General features: G+C 46.4%; 2 protein-coding genes and 1 non-coding gene across 12 annotated transcripts; 2 read left to right on the top strand and 1 right to left on the bottom strand.

Annotated features, from left to right (window-relative positions):
- Nucleotides 1–5413: 5413 nt before the first annotated feature.
- On the bottom strand, nucleotides 5414–7108 carry c7h15orf40 (chromosome 7 C15orf40 homolog). Of its 5 annotated transcripts, none has more exons than XM_046393531.1 (4): nucleotides 6746–7101; nucleotides 6357–6489; nucleotides 6143–6270; nucleotides 5414–5935 (listed from the first exon to the last, which is right to left on the bottom strand). In XM_046393531.1, the coding sequence occupies exons 1-4, from the start codon at nucleotides 6950–6952 to the stop codon at nucleotides 5846–5848; spliced, it is 558 nt and encodes a 185-aa protein (XP_046249487.1). In that variant the 5' UTR covers nucleotides 6953–7101; the 3' UTR covers nucleotides 5414–5845. The 5 variants fall into 5 exon arrangements, with proteins under 5 accessions (XP_046249487.1, XP_046249490.1, XP_046249486.1 ...); XM_046393534.1 differs by having other exon boundaries at nucleotides 6776–7073; XM_046393530.1 differs by having other exon boundaries at nucleotides 5794–5935; nucleotides 6042–6270; nucleotides 6746–7108.
- Nucleotides 6877–17891, top strand: glsl (glutaminase like). Of its 6 annotated transcripts, none has more exons than XM_046393528.1 (22): nucleotides 6877–7011; nucleotides 7370–7606; nucleotides 8472–8572; nucleotides 10232–10281; nucleotides 10726–10822; nucleotides 11429–11552; nucleotides 11632–11698; nucleotides 12182–12294; nucleotides 12577–12706; nucleotides 12931–12998; nucleotides 13942–14105; nucleotides 14463–14521; nucleotides 14609–14653; nucleotides 14773–14831; nucleotides 15325–15391; nucleotides 15473–15523; nucleotides 15626–15802; nucleotides 16008–16139; nucleotides 16221–16313; nucleotides 16386–16447; nucleotides 16593–16733; nucleotides 17234–17891. In XM_046393528.1, the coding sequence occupies exons 2-22, from the start codon at nucleotides 7560–7562 to the stop codon at nucleotides 17310–17312; spliced, it is 1926 nt and encodes a 641-aa protein (XP_046249484.1). In that variant the 5' UTR covers nucleotides 6877–7011; nucleotides 7370–7559; the 3' UTR covers nucleotides 17313–17891. The 6 variants fall into 6 exon arrangements, with proteins under 6 accessions (XP_046249484.1, XP_046249480.1, XP_046249485.1 ...); XM_046393524.1 differs by having other exon boundaries at nucleotides 6878–7011; nucleotides 7448–7606; XM_046393529.1 differs by having other exon boundaries at nucleotides 6887–7011; nucleotides 7452–7606.
- Nucleotides 17892–18772: 881 nt separating this feature from the next.
- trnae-uuc lies at nucleotides 18773–18844 on the top strand. Its single transcript has one exon. It is a non-coding gene; the product is annotated as a tRNA-Glu (tRNA).
- The last annotated feature ends 548 nt before the right edge of the window (nucleotides 18845–19392 follow it).

The following is a 19392-nucleotide window of genomic DNA, read 5'->3' as shown; positions in this document are numbered from 1 at the left end:
TGATTAATTAAGTTATGAATGTCCTCGCTTCAGAGAGGTTTCCATTCAAAGCGATAGATGATTCGGTGACGTCACTTTGGGGCCACGTGTCTCTCTGTTTTCACCTGTTCGACAAAGCAAACAATCAGTGGATTCATGGAGAAAATAATCAGCACCTCAGCCAGGACAGGACGACAGGGGACACGTTACTGCGCACTGAGTACTTTTACACAGTGGTTTTAGTATCTTTTACTAAAGTAAAGCACCCGAATGCTTTTTGAGCACAAATTACAAATACAAATTTGCTTTTATTGAGGCGGTGACGAGCTGAGACAAGTCAGTGCAGAGTTTGACGGCGAATGTCTCTGCCTCTTGCTGTTTGTCGGGACGCTGATCCACAGGAGGGACAAGTAGATTGCTTATGGATGAAGTGATCTGTTTTGATAAACGTCTTCCTGCCTGAAAACAAGCCCAATATTTCAGAGACAAATTGCTTGAATGAATCTGTAAAGCCACGGCTGCTGGAGGACACGCAGAGCGTCTTCCAACTTCCTTCTCGTATTTAACTTTAAAGAGCTGCTGGGGAAATATCCCACTGGAATTTATTTCCTTCCCCTCACTGCTTCTATTTATATTTCATATTAGCGTGGAGGGATGAAGGTATTAATGTCCCCAACCTTCATCTGAAGTCAACTTAAACCCTCCTGACACACAGAGGAGCTGCGTGGTGAAATCCTCCGTCGTCCCTCTGCTGCTAAACAAGCAGGTTAGCAGAGGACGTACTGCTGGGACAGGCTGCGAGACAACGTGACCTTCGTGACTTCCACACAGGAGGTCACATCCACCCGTGTTAGCCTTCAAATTAAAGGACTGTCAACAACTTGGGCAAATTTTGGGAATCAAAATTGGCTTCCAAGTAATGAAATGTTAAACTTCATTAGGACAGGATGGACCAAAGTCCAGTTCTCTTTCACTGTCAATGTAAAGATGTGAGCCAGCACATGTTTTTGTCAAAAAATGTTTCAGTTTTATGAATCAGTCAAGAACGACGTGAGTCAGAAACTCACTTCACCTCCTTCTTCTTCAGAGTTTTCTGGCTGCTCTGGTCTTAATCGATTTCTGCTGGTATCAGAGTTTTTGTGACGGCCCCAGACTTTTTCTTTCCGACATAAGATGAACGGCTTGTTGTCGGTAAAACATCCGGCCAGCAGAGTCGGAGCTGCAGCATCTTAATCCTCGTGTTGTCAGCGAGGCCTTAGTGTGAGAGTAAGAGCTTTGTGTGGCTGTGGAGCCGCTGCTGGACACACAGACAACAGACAGTAAATAAGGGAAATGGTCGCAGCATAAAGCGGCGCGTTATGTCAGCTCCCACAGGGAACTTGACTTTAAGTAAACCTGCAGAGAGAAGCGAGGTAAGAGGTTTAAAGCCCGGCGCCTCGGTGTGTCCGGCTGCCAGCTGTGATTTGGCCTGTGATTGTCGTTTGATGGGATGAGCGTGAAGACACGTCCCCACCGTCCCAGCCAGCCAGTCTTACTGCTGACTCTTTGTTAGGAAAGTGAGGATGAAAGCTGTTGGTATTCACTGCAGAGAGAAGAGAATGTGCAGCAGGATGCAGCTCTGCATCTTTTCATCGCTCCTCCTCCTTCTTCTGCTGTGGGTGTTTGATCTTCCATCAGGCTCTGGGCCATTCTTCTTCCTCTATTAACTCTGTGTCAGGACACAACTTGAATTTCTTTTTAACAGGGAGTTGCTGATACCAGCAGCTGCGTTTGCCCGTGGTGGATCACAGTAAGGACAATCAGGAGGGATGCGGTGCGTCGGCGACAGGTAGCCGACTCTGAATGCTCCCAAAGGTCCAAGTGAAACGAATGTGCACCTCAAAAACACACAATAAACTTAAATGATCTGATCACAACTTTTCTGCAGTGTTGTGAAAAGTACCCAGAAGTCATACTTGAGTCGAAGTGAAGGTATTGTACTGAATTATTACTTTTGTAAAAGTGAAAGACCCTCTTATGAAGAGTACTTGACAGTAAATGCTCTTAAATGTACAAGTAAAAGTTCATCATCCATCTACATGTACATATGCACTGTACACTGCAGGAATCGGTCAGTTAAAATGATTATTTTGTGTTATTGTGTGTGACAACCCGTCACCTGGCGCCTCACCTGGAGCCAAAGCGTCTTGGCCAAACTCTGAGGGCCAACACTGTCCCAGAGCTCCTTTGAGTGTTGGTGGAGATTCTGACTTGGTGCTGACCTTAACGGAGCCCAGCTGTGGCCCGAGCTGGTTCACATGTGGTGCACATTCAGCAGCAGCAGGTCCGGCTTCGTACCTGAATCTCACTGCTGCAGTCTCTCTACATGATCACTTCCCCTCCTCAACCACACAAACACCACTCAGGACTACAGCCCATTTATTTACTGTGCAATATATTTATATTCTGTACATCCACAAAGTACTATTTATTACAAATACTCACTGTGCAATAATAATTACATATGTATATATGCTGACTGACTTTTATACAAACTACCTCACTTTCAAGTACTTTTTACTGCATATTTATTTGTGTATATATTATATTTTTTACTTTTTCTTTTATAAAGAATATGTCGGTAATTCCTGCTATGCTTGAGCCACTGTACCGAAATTTCGTTTGTGATGAAAATCCAAATGACAAATAAAGAAAGTCTAAGTCTAAGTCTAAGTCTAAGTCTCTCCTCCTCTGCTGTCTGTTTATTTATCATCAGGTGGTGTGAATGACTCACCTGAGCTCACAAAGCAGCTGCAACATTAAGTTTCCTCTCAAACCTTTCAAACTCGTGTCTTCCATCAACATGCAACGAAGCAAGAAGTTTCCTCTTCTCACATCTGCATGGGCGGCTAATTACCTCTTGGTATCTTTTAATTGGAGCTCCTAACTGATGTGACCCGTCTCAGTTCACCAGCCAGAAGGTTTTATTCTGGTGACATGAAACCCGATGATGAAGATGACTGCAAAAAGAAGCAAAAGAATCTCCAACAAAAAAGCGTTTGTCAACATGCAATGCGTTTACTTCAGTCATTTGATTTTATTTTACAGAAAGCAACCTGTGAATCATTTTAGGCTGACACATTTCAGGAATCTTCTCAAACTGACCAAAAAGAGATCTTCCAGCACCCAACATGGAGCAGAAGAGGATTTATGTTTCTGAATCCCTTTAATTTAGGAGGGGAAACGTCCGTCCAGCCAGCAGAGGCTTAACACGACTTGAGCCTGACAGGAGCTCCGGTGGGACTCAGCAGCAGACGTAAAGCTGCTGATCCAGGCTCAGCACAAGAGACACACCATGAAAAATCACCAGGATGAAGAAGTGTGATTCAGGCCAACTTGAAAACAAACTCCTCTTTCAGTCCAGAAGTTCTTACATAATGTTCTCAGTGACAGTAAAGATAAACTTCACTGTTGCATCACAAGCACAAACTTTGTTGGAGCTGGAATCTAAAGTGAAACTCAACAGTCTGAGGACGGAGCTTCCTGAAAGCTGTGATGTTTGATGGGGAGTCATTATCAGCCCAGGCTTTGATGTCAGCTCAGATGCTGATGATAAAACTCTTTGAAGCTTTTTAGTTTTAACTCCAAGAAACCGAGCTCATTACAGCCCCACTAATTCACGTCAGTCGTCTGATTCTGTGGCTGATGACTGATGCTAATGAACTTTTTCCCACAGAGACTTGCTGATAAGTGGCGTTCACAATCACGACTCAAAACACGCTGCTGAGCTGCATTCATGTAGCTGTGGCCCCTGATGCCCGGGGCCCCTGAGGGGATCGTTCCTGCACACGGGACAAAAAGTGCAAAACAAGAGACAGAAGAAACAAATTGCAATTAGTGATTAAATAAATGAAAGCGTTAGACTTCACTGCCTGCTCACCTCGTATGCCTGATCCAAGAACGTCGGTGAGCCTCGTAAAGCCACAAGGTCAACATTTGGCAAAAAGAGCTAAAAATTCAGGATGTTGAATTGTATCGAGCTAAAACAAGTATTCTAATAACTGGTTAGGGAGTTGATTAACAACACATCACGTGGTATTTCACGCCTTACGAGACCACAGCTGTGTGCCTATTGATCAGCTACAGGAGCTCGTTCAGCCACAGACTCTGACTCCCATGATGCACCACAGAGCGACACAGGAAATCATTCCTGCCTGTCGCCATCAAACTGCTAAACTCAGCACTGTGACGGACACACTCACTCACTTTATATATACAATGTATATATTGGTTTTTTACACATGTACATACCTGTATTTTTAATTTTTTTTTTTTTTTTAAATGTGAACACATTGTAAATACCTGTACCTTTAGATTTTCGATTTACACTTATCTTGTTTTAAATATTGTTTATCCTATTTTTATACTTTTCACTTTTCAACTTTCTTGGTCGGGAACACTGCAAGTGCAAAGTCTGTAAGAATAAGAATTTCCCTTCAGGGATAAATAAAGGAATCGTGATTCTGATTCTGTAGGCAGCAGTGAGACAGTGTTGTGTATACTGCTTACTAAACTGGACACAAAAAACACAAAAGCCCTAAAAAATGCAAAACCACAGCTTTTATTCACAGGCAGCCATCTTGCTTCGGAAGTCGGAAAGGAACGCACCATAAGTGTGCTAATGTTAGCCTGCGTAGCTGCCAAAGGACAAACTGTATCCAGCACTAACTTTGAGCGCTAACAGTAGGCTAAGACTAAACATGTTAGCACAACATGATTCTAACATTATACTAACTGCACCATTTGCATTTTTAGGCTCTTAAATATTAGCATTAGACATTTGTCTGCACTGAGGACTTCCAGTTTTCATACTTTCATACTAAAGATCCAGTGTGTAGGATTTAGTGGCCTTTAGTCTATTTCTGGGGAAATATTACAGCCTGCTGGGCACCTCGCCGTCATAAATATCCCATAAGGCAATGCGGCAGTGATGACAACTGACAACAGACGGCCGAGGCAGCTCATCATGATGTCAATATGCTTCACTTAGTGGAAGCAGAAATTTTCAGTGTTTGTGTGATTTATATTTTAAATTTGTGTCAATGATACTCCAGCAGGAGTAAAAGAAAATATTTCCCTTTGAAGAACATAATCAAGTATTTCATAACCTCAGTGTGAAATGATTTTAAACCCTCGGTAACGTTTCCACTGTTAAACTCCTACAGAGCTGCTGTTTCCATCACCATCATCATCATCTTCACTTCCCCTCTGGTCTCACAGCAACACACAGCACATTCACCCTGCAGAGTTCAGCATGAGACAGAAACATAGCGCCACCTACTGCTCAGTTTAAGTACAGTCTGTACATCAATATTCATTTAAAATTTCCTTGAAAAATGCAAGAGAAATTCTTTCTTTATGAAACTTAAATAAAACTCATGTTCATACTTAATCATACAGAATCATAGTCAGTTTATTTAGAGCCACACATCATTTAAACAAATAAAAATACCCTCCACCATGAAACGTCCCAGCATGTTAACGTCACGTCCAGTCTACATCCGTCAGGGAAACACATCCTGCTCACCAGTCTGTTTCCATGGCGATGTTTCCAGGGGTCCCAGTAGTCATACTGGTTCAGCTGTGGTCCATCAGTGTGTGTGTGGCAAACAGTTTCAGGCAGCTAATTTATTCATACAGATAACAATAACTTTTCATTTCATTAACAGCCAAATCACAGACCTTCAGTCACATGTTCCATCACGATAAAATGTCCCAGAATTTGTCATATAATTAATCATGCAGTTCCCATCTTTTCAGCTCCTCACACTGTTTTGCAGTGATTTTAATCCGTGACACGAGTGGGATAAGAACCTCCTCCATCCTGTCAGCCTGCAGCCTGTCTGAGCCTCCTCAGCACTTCCTCTGGACTGAGACAGGAGTCCAGTCTGATGACTTTGTCTCTGGACCTGCAGCCCTGAGACACACGAGACACGAGGTAAAACAAGGCAGGATAAAGACGTTCAACAAGGACAAAAGGGTTACAAAACACCCAAGACCTCTTGATGTTTTTCTCATTTCACCTTCAACAAATCTGTGTCTTTGTGTCTGATGGCTCACTCTGTGTGAGCTCATGTGTCACCAAAAAGTTTCTGCTGAATGAATAATAACCAGCTTCTGGCACCTTGTCAAGAGATATGTGACTTTTCTTCAGCTCCAGAACTTCAGCCAGGTAGCGAATGAGCTCAGTGTTGGCTTCTCCGTCTGCTGGAGGTGCTGCGATGGCGACTCCCACCGCCTCTGCACAAACCTCTGCAAGAGAAGCAGCGGAAGAGCATTAGAATTGGGTTGGTCATTAAACATCAGGCTTGCTTTTAAATCAGCAGTGTGCAGCACACCCGTTATGCTGCTGTGTTTGGATCCCGGCTTCGCGTGCACCATTATGGTAACAGCACCACTTTTGTCTCGGGACACTGGACAGGAAGCTGCTGGCTCTGCAGCTGCACCGCCGGCCGGATGTCCTTTCACCTGCTGTGACAGGACAGATCAGAGGTGACAAGCAGTCCATCAGTGAATAAGACCAGCAGAGTAAACAAACCTCAGCTGAAGGCTACGAGAACATAATGAAAGCGTGAAGTAATTCGTTCAAACTTCAATATGGCTAAAATACACACAGAAGTGTAATTCAGCGGAAGTACTTCAAAGCTGTAGTAACGTAAAGCACCGGAGTCAACGTGTTAATCCTCCACTGGTTAATAAGACACAGACATTAAATCTCCGCGGTCACCTGCTCATGCGAGGAGCTCCAACAACTCACCGCCTTGTCTTTTCTGGGCATGTGTCTGCTCCTGCACCGCTGACCACCGGGCAGGGGAGGCAGTCTGGACCGGGGAAGAACGCCCACCGGGACGGCGTCACCTGAACCGTGTAACCGTGTGGACTGAGCCCAGTGGAGGAACCTGCCAGGAACAGATAAAACTGAGCGGGGAAACATCCACCTGGCGCCTGTTAGCCTGCTAACTCGTAGCTTCGCTACGGAGCAGGAATGATGATGTAAACAAGCCGATTTCCGCTTTTCAAAATCACCACTTCCTGTCCTTCCCTTTTCAGAGTAAAAGCTTTAAAGACAAACAAGTGACTGCAGTTTAAACATCTATACATGTGAGGAAAATGTATGGAAATGACTTCTAATCATTTATTTAAAAGTATCATTTTATATTCTTACTATACTTTTTCATGTACTGACCATCATGTCAGATAAGTAACATACCTATGAAAATGAAAATTCCCTGCTGGTGCCCTTCTCTTTAGGTCAGCTCTGCCCTCAGACAGCCTGAGGCCACCCCTGGTTTCACACACTTTTGTCTTTTGGAATCAAAGCATAAACTGTGTGTTCCTTTCATTTGTGTAGCTGTTGTTTAGTGCCGTGTCAAAGCTGGGAGTGTCTGACGGGTCTCCCCTCCTCTCCGAGCCATCCCATTCATTAAAGAAAGGTTATAGCCTGCAGACGCACTGAGGGAGCCAGCCGCTTCACGAACTGCCTCGTCGCACGTGAAAACACGTCTCAGAGGAGAACTGGACTAACACACCTGAAGGCTTCAATGGAGAAGAGCCAGAGCCTGGAGGCAGAGGACACCTCTTACCTGTGGTGAGAAACACACGCTGAGGGTTTGTTTTATATTTGCTGTTTTACTCCATCTGCCAGTTAGTGAAGCCGCCGTAAAGCTGGAAACACTCCAGGCTTACATTCCTCCTGTGATGGCGGAGGGCAGGCTGAGACGTGGCGGAGCCAGGACTCAGTCCGGCTCTGGTTAAACCTCACCACCTGCACTGCAGTGTGCTGGTCCCAGTTCAGCTCACTGGCCGTTTCAGAGGGTCAGAGGCAGGGCTGGAGTAACTGACGGGTGGAACGCTGGTTTCCCTCTGACACGAGGTGCAGTAGAAGAGGAAAGTGGAGTAAAATGTAAATTCAACATGTGCTTCAAATTGGTACTCGAGCACAATACTCGAGTAAAAGTGTTTTGTTACTCCCGCCTGTTCACGCTCGACTATGAAGCTGTGCACACGCTTCTCCATGTTCTGACGTTTAAATTATTAAAGCATTAATAAGACTGAGTCATACTGCGTGTAATCACAGACTGTAAGACGAGCTGCAGTTTCACTTGCAGAGGAAAACGTCACATGTCGTCACAGTTTTAGTAGACGTAAGAGTATTAGGCTTTTGATTTGCACTAATCCAACATTATGACCTGAGTTTTTAATTTTGGTATTTATTTATTTATTTATTTAATTGAGCTTTCAGCTTTTACTTGGTGCTGGTTTGTAGTTTATGCTGCATCTGTGTACAAAAACACATTATTTTAGTTATGCTCTGTGGAGTTTTGAACTGTGGCTCATTCATGTTCCCTCAGGATGAATCCTCATAATCCTCATAGTCCTGATGATTGTGGTTCATCTGACTTTTCATATGACGACGACTTCTGTCCTCCAACTTGTTCTCGTTGTGTCTGCAGTTTCCAGAGGACTCCTTCCCTCAGGCGCAAATGGAGGAAACGTTACGGCGGCCTGGACGGCAACAAGCTGCTGGAGCCCAATAAAGAGCCAGACATGAAAGGTGTGTGTGAGTGTCTGTGAGTCTGTGTGTGTCTGTTTGTGTGTGTGTGTGAGTCTGTGTGTGTCTGTTTGTGTGTGTGTGTGAGTCTGTGTGTGTCTGTTTGTGAGTGTCTGTGAGTCTGTGTGTGTGTGTGTGTCTGTTTGTGTGTGTGAGTGTCTGTGAGTCTGTGTGTGTCTGTGTGTGTGTGTGAGTGTCTGTGAGTCTGTGTGTGTCTGTTTGTGTGTGTGAGTGTGAGTCTGTGTGTGTGTGTGTCTGTTTGTTTGTGTGTGTGAGTGTCTGTGAGTCTGTGTGTGTCTGTTTGTGTGTGTGAGTGTGAGTCTGTGTGTGTCTGTTTGTGTGTGTGTGTGAGTCTGTGTGTGTGTGTGAGTCTGTGTGTGTGTGTTTTTGTGTGAGTTTGTGTGTGTGTGTGTGTAACACCCTGTGATTAGTGGTCTGTGAAGGATCCTTCGGTGGGCGGAGTCTGTCTAAATCAAGCTGCTAACTGGCTCCGCCTCTGAATCTATTTTTCTAACTTTATTTGTCCCAGCGAGAGGCTGAGGCTGCGATCCGCCCTGACAAACCCAGCACACAAACTGCTGGTCTGCCCGGATGCTCGGCTGTATTTATATTTCATGTACCACAGCTCAGTCTGCTCCCAGCTTTGGTCTGCTGTAATTAGACAAGCTGACTGCGAAAGTGAACAAAGAGGAGTTAAGTTTAGGAAACATTCTTCATGTCAGCAAACAGACAGAAAAGCTAACATGTTCACCAAATGGAACATCTTCATTGAGCAGAATTTTGTCTCTTTTCTGTTTGGACTTTTCAGTCATCCATCCGCAGCACAAAGCGTGCTCGTCCAACGTCTCTCTGGACTGAGCGCCATAACCTTCAGGGAGGAGGATTTACTGCTCAGTCACTGTGGTACAAAATGACTTAAATGCACAACAACGTCTGAGAGGACTTCTGTCTTCATGCTTTTAGGTTGACGAAAGTCCACTTTACAAGCAGACGAAGGGCTTGTGTTGTACATGAGGAACAAAACGCTGTTCAGATGGCTTCAGACACAGCAACACGTCTGAGCAGCACCTGAACAACAACATAAGAAACCCCACGCTGCTTTAAACAGCAGCAGATTCCTGTTTCAGTTCAGGGCATCGTGATGTCTCAAAGCTACTCTGAAAACTTTGTGATAAAAGCAGAAGGTTTGTCTGGAGTCCACAGTTCAGACCAGTTCAGTCAGACCGCTGAGTGGCCTGCAGAGACGCTGCTGCGCTTCAGCAATGAATCAGTTAACTCTGTGTGGCTCCGTGCAGGTTGGGTTAACTGGTGACTCTAAACTGCCCGTAGGTGTGTATGTGAACATGAGTGGATGTGTGTCTCTACGTGTGTGATGACCTGACCACCTGTCCAGCTGCCACCCTGCACAGGATAAGCGCTGATATGCAGCACATGAATGGACTCCTGTGCTGTTACTGTGGTTTCTCTACGTCTCATTGTTTTAATGTTACATTGGGACAATGCAGTGGCCTGATGGTGTCCAGTCATCAGGTGGTGTGCTGCTGAGGCGTCACACCGCCACCACCACCCGCCTCCACTCAGTACATGTAATGTGTTCTCCGTTTGGGTTTTTAACATCCAGAGTTTCTGAAGGAGTTTGTCTTCTTTTCTCCTCCCTGGCAGATGATGGAGGGATGACAGACGAGGGCCAGCAGAGGAGCTCTGAACACCAGGTAGACCCGCCTCAACGTGTCGCGCTCAGACAAACTCGTCTGCTCCTCCCCGACGCAGTCAGCTCCTCAACAGAAACCTTTGACTTTCTTTACAAAGACCTGAAAGGAGTCTGAAACACTGAGGGGTGCAGGGTCACCAAGTGCTCAAGTTATGTACTTATATACAAATTTGGGATACTTGCATTTTTCCATTTTCCTTTACTACATGGAGTACTTTCACTTTGAATCCTTTAAGTGCATTTTCCTGCTTATACTTATGCACTTAAACTTATGTAACATTTTCAATACAGCACTTTTACTCGTAACGGGGTCTTTTTATAGTGTGGTATTAGTACTTTTGCTGTAGTAAAGGATCTGAGTACTTCCTCCACCACTGCAGCACTTTAACAATCCAGGTGTGTATGGCAGATTAAGGGTACCTTGGGATTTTATGTTGTCTGAAAGGATACAGCACCCCGTCCAGCTCCCAGGAGCCTGATCCAGAGCCAGACCCAGACTGCAGTCCAGAAGCCCATCAGCCTCGTCAGCCCTGGACCTGCAGGTATGACTGGAGCTTCGGGACCTGCACTTCGTCCTGTCCAGCACATCTTCATTGTCCTCCTGTCTTTCTGGCTGTTTGTTGTGCAGTGAAGTCCAAACACACAAAGTGTTCCCATGTTTTCATCTGACACAAAAAAGTGAGCAGTGTGGAGGTGGAGCCACAGTATCGAGGTCCCGCCCACACACCCGTCTGAGCCAATCAGGAGCAGCACTCAGCTGTCAGTCATGACTTTTCAGCCCCTCTTTGTAGCATCAAATAACTCATTAAAACCAAACTGAAAATGTGATATGAGTGACATAAAATGACAGAAACCATCTTTGGGGAAAAAATATTCGACATGTACTTTTGAGATTTCAGTTTGAGTCATGTCCCATCTGCTAACATGGAGGGGGAGGGGCTTATGAGCCGTACTGCACACTGCGGTGAAGAGGGGAGTCATGTGGTCTGCGAGACCACAGACTGACCCTTTTCTCTTGAACTCTCTGCCTCTGCAGGTCGATTATCTTGAGGAAGCTCCAAGCAAACAGTTTGTTCTGAGCAGCCACGTGTTGAAGACTGAAATAATAAAGAAACATTTTTTTCTGATTTCATGTGCACTGGTCCCAGTGTCAGCCAGTAACGGCTGCCTGAAGCCTCCTCTTCCTCAGGCCGTGGTCCAGCCAGAGGACCGAGGACCCCCACCCGCCCAGCTGTGGTTCCCTCCCCAGCAGAGTCCGTCCAAACGCAGGGCGTAAGTGTCCTCACTGCTGTCCACTGTCAGCTGAACCCGCCACCCGCACTGAGCTAACACTGAACCTCTGCTGCTTCAGGGCTGCTGATGTGCTGTTTGACAGCTTCGCTTCAGACGGAAGAGTTAACGTCAGCCAGTTCTTTGAGGTCACCCCACTCAGAAAACACACACACAAACACACTCACACGTCAGTCACGGCTTTGTGACAACAAGTCAATAAAATCCATCAATTAGCCCTCGTGATGACATCAGAAGATGTTTGCAAGACGTGAAGCAGGTTTAATGAAGGCCTCTATAAAGTTGCATTATGGGAAGTGATTCCTACAAAGGACCCGGGCTGCCCACAAGGGAGCCCAGTCACTAGGGGGCGCCCGTGGACAAAGCAATAATCATGTTCATCTTAATAAAAGTAATAATATAAATACATACAGCACAATACAATAATTAAAACATCTAAAATAGGCATTTTATTTGTTGTTGCTTATCCTGCTGATTTTTTTGGACACAACATCAAAACATCAAAAGTGCACCAAAATGTCGTTCGTACGAGTCTCTGGTGTGTTCTTTGTGTGTTTGTGACTGTTGCGGAGTTGAAGGAACTCTGTGGGTGCGATTGTTTTCCCCGTCAGGCCATCTGGAGCTCTGGGCTGCAAAGGTCGGACCCTCGGCTCCGAGAGTGTTTCTTCCACCTGAGGAAACTGCAGGACGCTGAGGGAGCAGTGGACAGAAACGCCTTCCACAGGTCCTTCCTTCCTTTCTGTTTGGGTTCACCTCTTCACACTCTTCATTTAAGTCCACCTCTGCTGATTTGCTGATGATTTGCCGATTTTTTCCCAGCTGAAATCTGACATTCACACCAGTTTCTGGTTCTGATGTTGTTGTCTTTTGGTTTATTGTATTCTGTTCTTATTATTGTGTTCCTGTAATCTGGTTCTGCCCGTTATGGACGGATGCAGCCGTGTTGTTGTCAGTGGTTGTCGTCCTGTTTCTCATTGTGTTTCTGGTCTTGTTTCTGCTGCTGTAGATGCATCACAGGATTCGTCTCTCTGATCCTGAAGGCTCTGCAGGGACGATTTGTCATCCCAGATTTTTCCACCTTCACGGAAGAAACTCAGAAGTTGTTTTCAAGGTGCCGTCAGCTGTCGTCTGTACAGGTGAGCTCCAATGCAAGAGCCCGAGACTTAGACTGCTGGACTGAGGGATTTTGAGAGAAAAATAGAAGGAAGCAAAGAAGCAAATTTCTATGACATTTTCCCCAACGCATTCATTTATTTCAAGTACATTAAACTGAAGGATCATTTTGTTGCTGCCAGGGAATAAAAGCTCATCAGCACTGAACCCAAATGATGTTTGTACTGTTGTGCATTTGTGGAATCAGGAGAAGGAAAAGGAGAGTGTGGACGGCACCAAGTGGGGCGTCTCAATCTGCACTGTGGATGGACAGAGGTATGTCCTGATCCAGAATCTGTCCCCTCTGCGGGGGCGGGCAGGGGGGTAACTTTAAACAACACACTGTTATTTTATTATGCATTTTTATTACTATACATTTTACTCACTACACATAACATTTAAGTTGCTCATTAAAAAATGTGTATGTTGTCCAGTACATACACTGGGCAGTCGTGGATCAGCGGTGGATCGCTGGTTCGATTCCCCGTCCCGGTGTCCATGGCTGAGGTACCCTTGAGCAAGGTACCTAACCCCCACTGCTCCCCGGGCGCTGCACGTGGTCGCCCACTGCCCCGGGTTTGCTGTGTGTGTGTGCACGTCACTTGGGTGGGTTAAATGCAGAGCATGAATTTTGTTGGAGTGAGTTCCCTCCAATGACAAAATATGTCACTTTCATCTTTCCTCAGTAATTTTTGAGGTCTTACTCACTGAAGGTCTGTGTGACTGGTCTTTGTGCTGGGAGGGAGGATGGCGCCCTCTGTTGACCGCCTGCCGCTGGTTATCAGAATCAGAATTCCTTTCTTTATCCCTGAAGGGAAATTCTTATTCTTACAGACATTGCACATGCAGTATTCCCGACCAAGAAAGGAGAAAAGTGAAGAGTATAAAAATAGGATAAACAAAAACTAAAATCTCAAAGTACAGGTATTTACAATGTGTTCAAATTTTTTAAGAAAATTTAAAAATTTATAGTGCAGAAATGAGTTTTCATGTGATGTCCAGATTCACTGAACCCTGAACATTTTGTAACTACGTCATGTGCTACATGCGTCATCATAACAGCCACACAGTGGGTGCTTATGAGTCTCTTAATCATGCAAAATATTTTCTCCATAGTAAAAGGCTTATTTCAGTGTCCAGCAGTGTGAGAACGGTGGATTTACAGTAAATGTGATTCGTCTCCTCTGTGTCCGTCTGCCTGTCTGTCCGTCTGTTTCAGATTGTCTCTGGGCGACTGGGCCGGCTCTCTGGCTCTGGCCGAGGTGTCATGGCCACTGGTGTACGGCGTGGCGGTGGACCTGCTGGGCTCTGACCTCGTTCACAGATACGTTGGCGTGGAGGGGTACTCTAGATACGACTCTCCGTTCACACTCACTAAAACAGGTCCAGGAACAGTCGCCCCCCGTCTTGAGTCTGAGTCTGTTTTTCTTCTGCTGTGATCAGAAATCAGTCCTGGTCCTGGTGTCATTTTACTGGAAAACAACACTGTATCTGCTGAGGTTAGCATGCTAACCAGCTAGCCCAGGCCCGTCCTGTCTGTAATACCACTTTGTACCTCTCGAGGCACCAACAGCCACTTACTAAACTGAAAAATCCAACCGTTCACCTTCTGAGCTCAAGCTTCTCTCTTTCACTGAATTGAGACGAGCTGAACTACCTCGTTAGCTCATCAGCTGACCTCCGGCCGACGACCTCTGACCCTACAGCAGAGTAACAGTAAGACTTGATTTCTGTGTGCAGGAATTCCTCACAGCCCGCTCACTGAGACAGGAGCCATCATCACTGCATCTTTACTGCAGGTAACCCATCCATCCATCCGTCCATGTGTCCATCTGTCCATCTGTCCATCCGTCCATCCACTAATGCTGTGTGTTGTGTGTCTCCAGCTGGCGGGGAGGCTGAGTGCAGAGGAAGAGGACAAGTTTGACTCAGTGAGTGACATCCACAGAAGGTAGAACCTGTAAATGTCCTCCCAGAGACGAACTGACTGTGTGTGTGTGTGTGTGTGTGTGTGTGTGTGTGTGTGTGTGTGTGCGCGCGCGCCCTGTAGGTGCTGAATGTCATCCGGAGGCTCTGCAACAAGGAGTACGCCAACCTGAAGTGCACCAGGTGCTGACAGGCTGTCTGGTTACATACCAAGACAAGTTGTACTTTGTTGTGACTCAGTCCCACAACATACGCTGGTGCACCACATGCAAATTAATCCGCCACTCAAAATAGTCCCCAACAAAGTGCCTCCTGTCTGGTAAAAAGTACAGCGAGCAGCCGTTACTGAAGCTGTTTCAAACATGAAAGTATGCATTTATTTATGTATTTGTGTTAAAACAGTGAAAGTTAAACTGATTGCTGTTTGTCTGTGTTTCCTATGAAATCTGTTGATTTGTACTGGAAACACACGCGCACACACACACACACACACACTGCACTGGCATGTTTGGCTCAGTTAGAGTTAGGAAAACATCACGTTTGTCTTCTGTTGACACGAACGCGGCTGCAGAATGTCTCAACGGTCCTCAACATCACTCGCTGTTTGAGACAGGAAGTGACCCGCTGTCTGAGACTGTGCTGAAGTGCGTTTTGTTGTTGCTGTGTTGATGTTCAGTTATGAGAGCAGCAGGAGGGCCAGCGTCCGACTCCACGCTCTGACCTTCTACCTGCAGGAGAAAAAGGTGAACATCCTCCACACATCAAAGATCACGTGTGTGTGTGTGTGCGTCTCAGCGTGTTTCTAACTGACTTCTGTCTGCCAGTGTTTTCCAGAGAAGACTGACATTAATGCTGCTGTGGATCTGATGCTGCAGGTACAACACCTGTCAGCACACACAAAGACACTCACACACACACTCACACACACACACACTCCCTGTGGATCACTTACTGTCAGTGTGTCTGCTGTCTGACAGTGCGCATCAACAGAGCTCACCTGTGAATCAGGAGCTGCTATGGCTGCTTCGTTAGCCAATGGGGGCCTCTGTCCACTGTCAGGTGACCAGGTGCTGTCGCCGGCGGCAACGCGGAGCCTGCTGTCCATGATGCAGGTGGCGGGGATGAAAGATTACTCCACAACCTTCCACTACAAGGTCCAGTCTCCGTCCCTCAGTGGTTATTGGAGCTGAGGATGAGCAGAGCAGAGTCATGTCATTAAATGATAACGATAATAATGATTTTAAGTTTGACTTTCTGATTGACTTTGCTGTCTGTGAGCAAAGAAAACTTTCTTTTCCTCACATCCTCTCAGTCTGAGTCAAATCATGTAAATGGATCCGAAACCGGTTCTGGTTGCAGACGTCCGTCCCGGCCATGTCGAGCAGCCGCGGCCCCCTGCTGGCGGTGGTCCCTGGTGTTTTGGGTCTGATGGCGTTTTCTCCTGAGTTGGACGCCTGTGGAAACCCCTGGAGGGCCGTCCACTTCTGCCAGGTCTCAGCTGTGTCTTCAGACAGGCAGCAGTACATTTAGACATGCGATGTATGACTGAGTGACATCAGTTTGTGTTCGCAGGAGCTCATATCAACATTTCAGCTGCACAGTTTTGACATCAGGACTCCGTTCAGGCAGATTCTGGCCTACAGACAGTGGAAGGCTGAAGCTGAGGTTAGTTGTCCTTCTCTGATCTGATCCCAGACCAGTTTATCTGAGCTTTACAAAGCCTCTTCCCCTCTGCAGGGATACCAGATCATGAATGTCCTGCTGGCAGCCTTCAAAGGAGACGTCCTGGCCCTGAGGAGGTCATTTTAACATCCCAACACAGTTTCACACTGTCATACATTCACAGCGAAACGGCGGTGCTGTTCAGGGACCGATAACCTGAGCTGCGACGCTGCTTCTCGTCCTGTCTGAGAGCTGTTTGTCTTCTTCTGTGGTGCTCTGCAGGTACTTTCTGTCTGGAGTGGATGTGAACGCTGTCGACTATGACGGCAGGTCGGCGCTGCACGTGGCAGCTGCCGAAGGCCACACAGAGGTGATCCGCTTCCTGTTGGAGAACGCAGGCGCGAACGCCACCCTGAAGGACAGGTGAGACTGTACCTGCTGAAGCCTGCAATACTGTGGTACTACATGACAGTACTACTGTGGGCTTGTAGTCACACCTCCTCAGGTTTCTCCATCCTGTTCATTTAGGTGATGCATTTTCTGTTACTTTGAACAGTGTGGGACAGTGTGTGTGACGGTGTGGGGGACAGTGTGTGGGACGGTGTGGGGGAGAGTGGGGGACAGTGTGGGGGACAGTGTGTGTGACGGTGTGTGGGACAGTGTGTGTGACAGTGTGTGGGACTGTGTGTGTGACGGTGTGTGTGACAGTGTGTGGGACTGTGTGTGACGGTGTGTGGGAGAGTGTGTGGGACGGTGTGTGACAGTGTGTGGGACAGTGTGTGGGACGGTGTGTGATGGTGTGTGGGACGGTGTGGGGCACAGTGTGTGAGACAGTGTGTGTGATGGTGTGTGGGACAGTGTGTGTGACGGTGTGGGGCACAGTGTGTGAGACAGTGTGTGATGTAGTTCTGTCTTCCCACCAGATGGGGGAGCTCTCCTCTGCAGGAGGCCCGGAGGCACAACAAGGAGGCTGCTGTCCAGCTGCTGCAGGGAGCCATGTGACCCCACACAGCTGTAATCTGACCTCTGACCTCTGACCTGTCAACAGAGTGATGAACAAAAACAGAAGGTGGAAGTGTGGGACATGTGACAGGAGAGTCAAACAGGTTTACTGAGCGGTCAGGGTACCTCTGCCGACTCAAACCTTGTCCATGTCCCAGACTCAGGGACGGCGGGTCCATTTAGTCACCAAATCACATTATTTTATAAGGAAGGGACTGCTGTTAGACTTGTGAGGTCCTGTGAGGACTGGAAGCAGCTCCCGGTTGGCCCGACTCGAGGGATGATTAATATTCTGTCCACGCGAGCTTCTTTTCTGCTGATGAGAAAAGGCTGCAGCGTTTTGTTTCTGCCGAGGGAAACGTGGTCTCCTGCTGTGGACTCGCTCGCTGTTTCACGGTTAAAAGCTGAAGACGGCCACAGAAGTGAGGTGGTTTTCAGTCAGCTGAGCCTTTAACGTGTCTGAACATGTACAACATACATGATGATGTTCTTTGGAAAACAAATAAAACGCAAGAGAAGAGCATTCAGTGAAACACCTGCAAACTCTGGATGTGAAGTCTTGAATAAAAGAAGGAAAACGCGTTGGAAAACACAAAGTCCTCCAAACTGTCTTATCTTCTGTTGTGGCAGAAACAGAAGAGTGAAGACAAGTTTTCTTTCATCTGACTCTTCTGTTCATCCGAGTGCAAACAAACAGCAGCTTCCAGCTTTGTTTGTTTGTTTGTTTGTTTGTTTGTTTGTGATTACTCTCCTTACAGTCTGAACGTGATGCCGACCTGTTGCCGGTACAGAAGCGTCTCGGTGTGGACCACGTTAAGGTGCTCAGCAGTGCGGTGAGGTCACCTGCTCACCTGCTCACCTGAAGCCTCCTCTTTAACGGCTGTTTGCATGTGGATCATCTCACACTCCGCAGTCTGCCTGTGCTGACGTCCTGCCGGCGTCGAACCGCCACACTGTGAACCCTTTAAAAGACTCGGATCGGATCGGATCGGGTCGGATCAGAAGTACAGCCGCAGTTTATGGGTTTAAGTGCTAATTGGAGGTTCTTGTCTTCTTTCTTTATCATCCAAACAACAACAAAACAGTGACACGGTGACGTGTGATCAGGCCACAAACACAGCAAACTTTTTCATCTTGATCGTTAACTTGGTGACCACGTCAGGAATATTCATAAGCTGCAGGTCGCTGCGTCAAGCTGAAATCACAGCCACGCCGGAAATGTATTGCTTTACCTTCGTATTAAAAGTATAACATCATTTCACCTCGTGTCCAGTGAACACGACAATTATTTTATTGCAGAGACGACAGGCAATGAAAGAAAGAACAAAATATATTTGTTCCTCTCATATGGAACAATAACAGTGAATAAACTGTTAGCTGGTCTGGTCTCATCATTTCACTTTTTCTCCCTTCTCCTCCTCGTCATTGGAACATAAACTCATGCTAATCTTAGCAATCAGTCCCATATGGTCTAGCGGTTAGGATTCCTGGTTTTCACCCAGGCGGCCCGGGTTCGACTCCCGGTATGGGAACGTCTCTTTTGGGGCCTAGCGGTTTGTGACCGGAGAGTCGCCGGTTCGATTCCACGCCGGCTAGCAGGCAAAATTTGTACGTGGCCCGCTATTAGTTGGCTGGTATACCCTTGAGCAAGGCACTTAACCCCCACAAATTGCTCCCCGGGCGCCTGACATGTGTTCAGTCAGTGGTGGGCGTGGTGATGTGTTAAATGCAGAGAAAGAATTTCGGTGTATACATAAAATACCGACCAAATAAAGTTTAAAGTTTGAAGTGACTTGCACGAGTGAGGGTGACGGCAGACGACGTGGGGTAACACCACACTGAACCCCCAGCTGCTCCACATCACGCTGGATGTTCACTGGGCAGGTGAACGTGTGCAACAAAACAAAACGGCCATTTAAAAAAAATCATATTAACAGTCAAAAATTCATAAAACCAATTTGAATCCCATGAGTACAATTTAAGTAATCTCTGCAACACTTTATTTCCTTTTCACTTAGATCTGTATTTGTGGTCATATTGTGTCATACTCTTGCTTGTATTATTGTGAGTTAACATTTAA

This window comes from Scatophagus argus, chromosome 7, assembly GCF_020382885.2.
Source record: "Scatophagus argus isolate fScaArg1 chromosome 7, fScaArg1.pri, whole genome shotgun sequence".
In the NCBI taxonomy this organism is placed as follows: domain Eukaryota; kingdom Metazoa; phylum Chordata; class Actinopteri; family Scatophagidae; genus Scatophagus; species Scatophagus argus.
The sequence above is the reverse complement of the archived record's forward strand: the minus strand, read 5'-3'. Positions and strand labels throughout refer to the sequence as shown.

Coding starts and splice junctions, on each gene's coding strand:
- c7h15orf40 (XM_046393530.1), bottom strand. CDS start 6,952: ATGTTTCCCCGCTCAGTTTTATCTGTTCCTGGCAGGTTCCTCCACTGG. Junction 6,490..6,745: donor GGAGCTCCTCGCATGAGCAG/GTGACCGCGGAG, acceptor GTCCTGTCACAG/CAGGTGAAAGGACATCCGGC. Junction 6,271..6,356: donor CAAACACAGCAGCATAACGG/GTGTGCTGCACA, acceptor CTTCTCTTGCAG/AGGTTTGTGCAGAGGCGGTG.
- glsl (XM_046393524.1), top strand. Junction 15,392..15,472: donor TCTACCTGCAGGAGAAAAAG/GTGAACATCCTC, acceptor TCTGTCTGCCAG/TGTTTTCCAGAGAAGACTGA. Junction 15,803..16,007: donor CCACAACCTTCCACTACAAG/GTCCAGTCTCCG, acceptor TTCTGGTTGCAG/ACGTCCGTCCCGGCCATGTC.